Here is a 1830-nt window from a genome sequence, read left to right as displayed (position 1 = left end):
CCTGCTGAGATTACTGCCTGTCATTTGCGGGTACTGTCTCTTACTCTCCTTGCTTTTTCATCCCATCTTTCAGCTTGCTTATATGAGACAAAGCTTGTGCATGTTTCTCTACAACTTTGTCTTCATGCTTCTCTGATTAATCTCATGTGTGGGAGATATAATATGTTTGGTCTTCGTTGTTTCATGTCATTTTTACCTTCGGCATCGTGTTACTGTTTCTGGTAATATTTTATGTAAATTAGCCCTTCCTGTGTTCATTGCTCGTACTATACAGTGTTAGCTCTGAGATACTTATCATGTATGACAATTTGTTTTACAGGGAGCCTTCAAGTCGTAGCATAAGGCTCACACTTGCCTCCACTATGATCCGACTGCTTGGGACCCGAGTGGTTTATGAAGATTCCACTGTATGCTCCCCTCCTCGCACATTCTGTAGTAGTAACCTATCAAAGGCAGAGATGGAATCAATGTTTGATCCTTCCGCTAGTGAAGCCCTATTTGACCGCTTTCTGTTTGTACTGCACGGGCTGCTAAGCAATCACCAACCCTGCTGGCTAAAGACGAGGCCAGTGTCAAAGCCACTCAATGAATCTCCCAAAGATTTTTCCCCGTTTGATCGTGACTCAGCAGAGAGTTTGCAGGTCTGTCACTCTATTCATGAACTTAAATTCCATGTCCTTCTGAAATGGCACGTAGATTTGAAAGTATTTTACTCGTCTATCTGAAAATATTTGTTACGCCAATGCAGAATGAGCTGGAACGGATGCAGTTGCCAGACACTGTGAGATGGCGGATCCAAGCTGCGATGCCAATCCTCCTCCCGTATCAGCGATGTTCTCTCATGTGCCAGCCTCTTGCTGTTGTACCTGCTACTGCACTCTCACTCCTTCAACCCTCTTTGGCAAGCGGGTTCACCCCTGGAGCTTCTTCTACTCCACCTCAGAGAAATTCTATTTCGATGGCAAAAATGGGAAACACAGCTCAAGGAAAGCTGAGGCAAACCCCAGCGGCTCAGCAGCAACAGGAACTGGACAGCACAGAGATAGACCCGTGGATGCTTCTTGAGGATGGCACGGGTTCAGGTCCATCAAGCAATGGGTCAAGCAGCGACCACGTCAATCTTCGAGCCGCCAGTTGGCTGAAAGGCGCAGTAAGGGTCAGACGAACTGAGCTGACTTACATTGGTTCCGTGGATGAGGACAGCTGATTCTAGTTTTGTGGTATTCATTTATACTTTAATCGGAGCTCTACAGTTGAGCAACCCCCTTCACCCCCCAAGAACGAGTGACCGGAAAAGCTTTGATGTTTGGTTATCTATAACTCATGGCAATCATTTTTTGAGGGGTTTCGATACGCTCGGAGACACGGGTGATTCAGACAACAAACAGTCCACAAGACCTGAGAAGTTATCAACGAGGAGATCTCTGCCTGTGCAGTTAAGAGTTTTTGAGGATCTGGGTCTGAACGTGTGTTTTTAACTACTAACCCATTTGCTGCTGGTCGTAGCGCTCGCCACTTGTCACTTGATCCGGACCAATCCCATCATCTGCAATTGGTCCGGAAGCCTGTTGTATATAGAGGGATGGATAATTGGTTTCCGGTTCTTGTTCGATTGATAGTAAAATTATTCCGAGAATCATATGTAGCTTTGTTTCCATTTCTTATTGATCTCATCTTTATTCTCTTCCTGAACAACCCCCTTCTGTTTTTGCAAGCGTTTGTAGTTTCTGCAATTTGTAAAGTTCATGGATTCGGGTCTCCAGGAAATAGTATTGTGGGATTATAAACACTCCGTCATGTTCATGTATGCGGGGAAGGAGAATAGCAACA

General features: G+C 45.2%; 1 protein-coding gene across 2 annotated transcripts in view; it reads left to right on the top strand.

The window, feature by feature from the left end:
- LOC104825837 (mediator of RNA polymerase II transcription subunit 12-like) overlaps nucleotides 1-1684 on the top strand; it is an 11277-nt gene extending 9593 nt beyond the window's left edge. For both annotated transcript variants that reach the window (XM_010558226.2, XM_010558225.2), the window contains exons 12-14: nucleotides 1-30; nucleotides 320-641; nucleotides 749-1684. In XM_010558226.2, coding sequence (XP_010556528.1) covers nucleotides 1-30; nucleotides 320-641; nucleotides 749-1207 — 811 coding nt within the window. In that variant the 3' untranslated portion in view covers nucleotides 1208-1684. The remainder of the gene's footprint in view (nucleotides 31-319; nucleotides 642-748) is intronic.
- The last annotated feature ends 146 nt before the right edge of the window (nucleotides 1685-1830 follow it).

This window comes from Tarenaya hassleriana, unplaced genomic scaffold (genome assembly GCF_000463585.1).
Source record: "Tarenaya hassleriana unplaced genomic scaffold, ASM46358v1 Cleome5, whole genome shotgun sequence".
In the NCBI taxonomy this organism is placed as follows: domain Eukaryota; kingdom Viridiplantae; phylum Streptophyta; class Magnoliopsida; order Brassicales; family Cleomaceae; genus Tarenaya; species Tarenaya hassleriana.
Note: the sequence above shows the minus strand (reverse complement) of the source record. Positions and strands in the feature narration are given on the sequence as shown.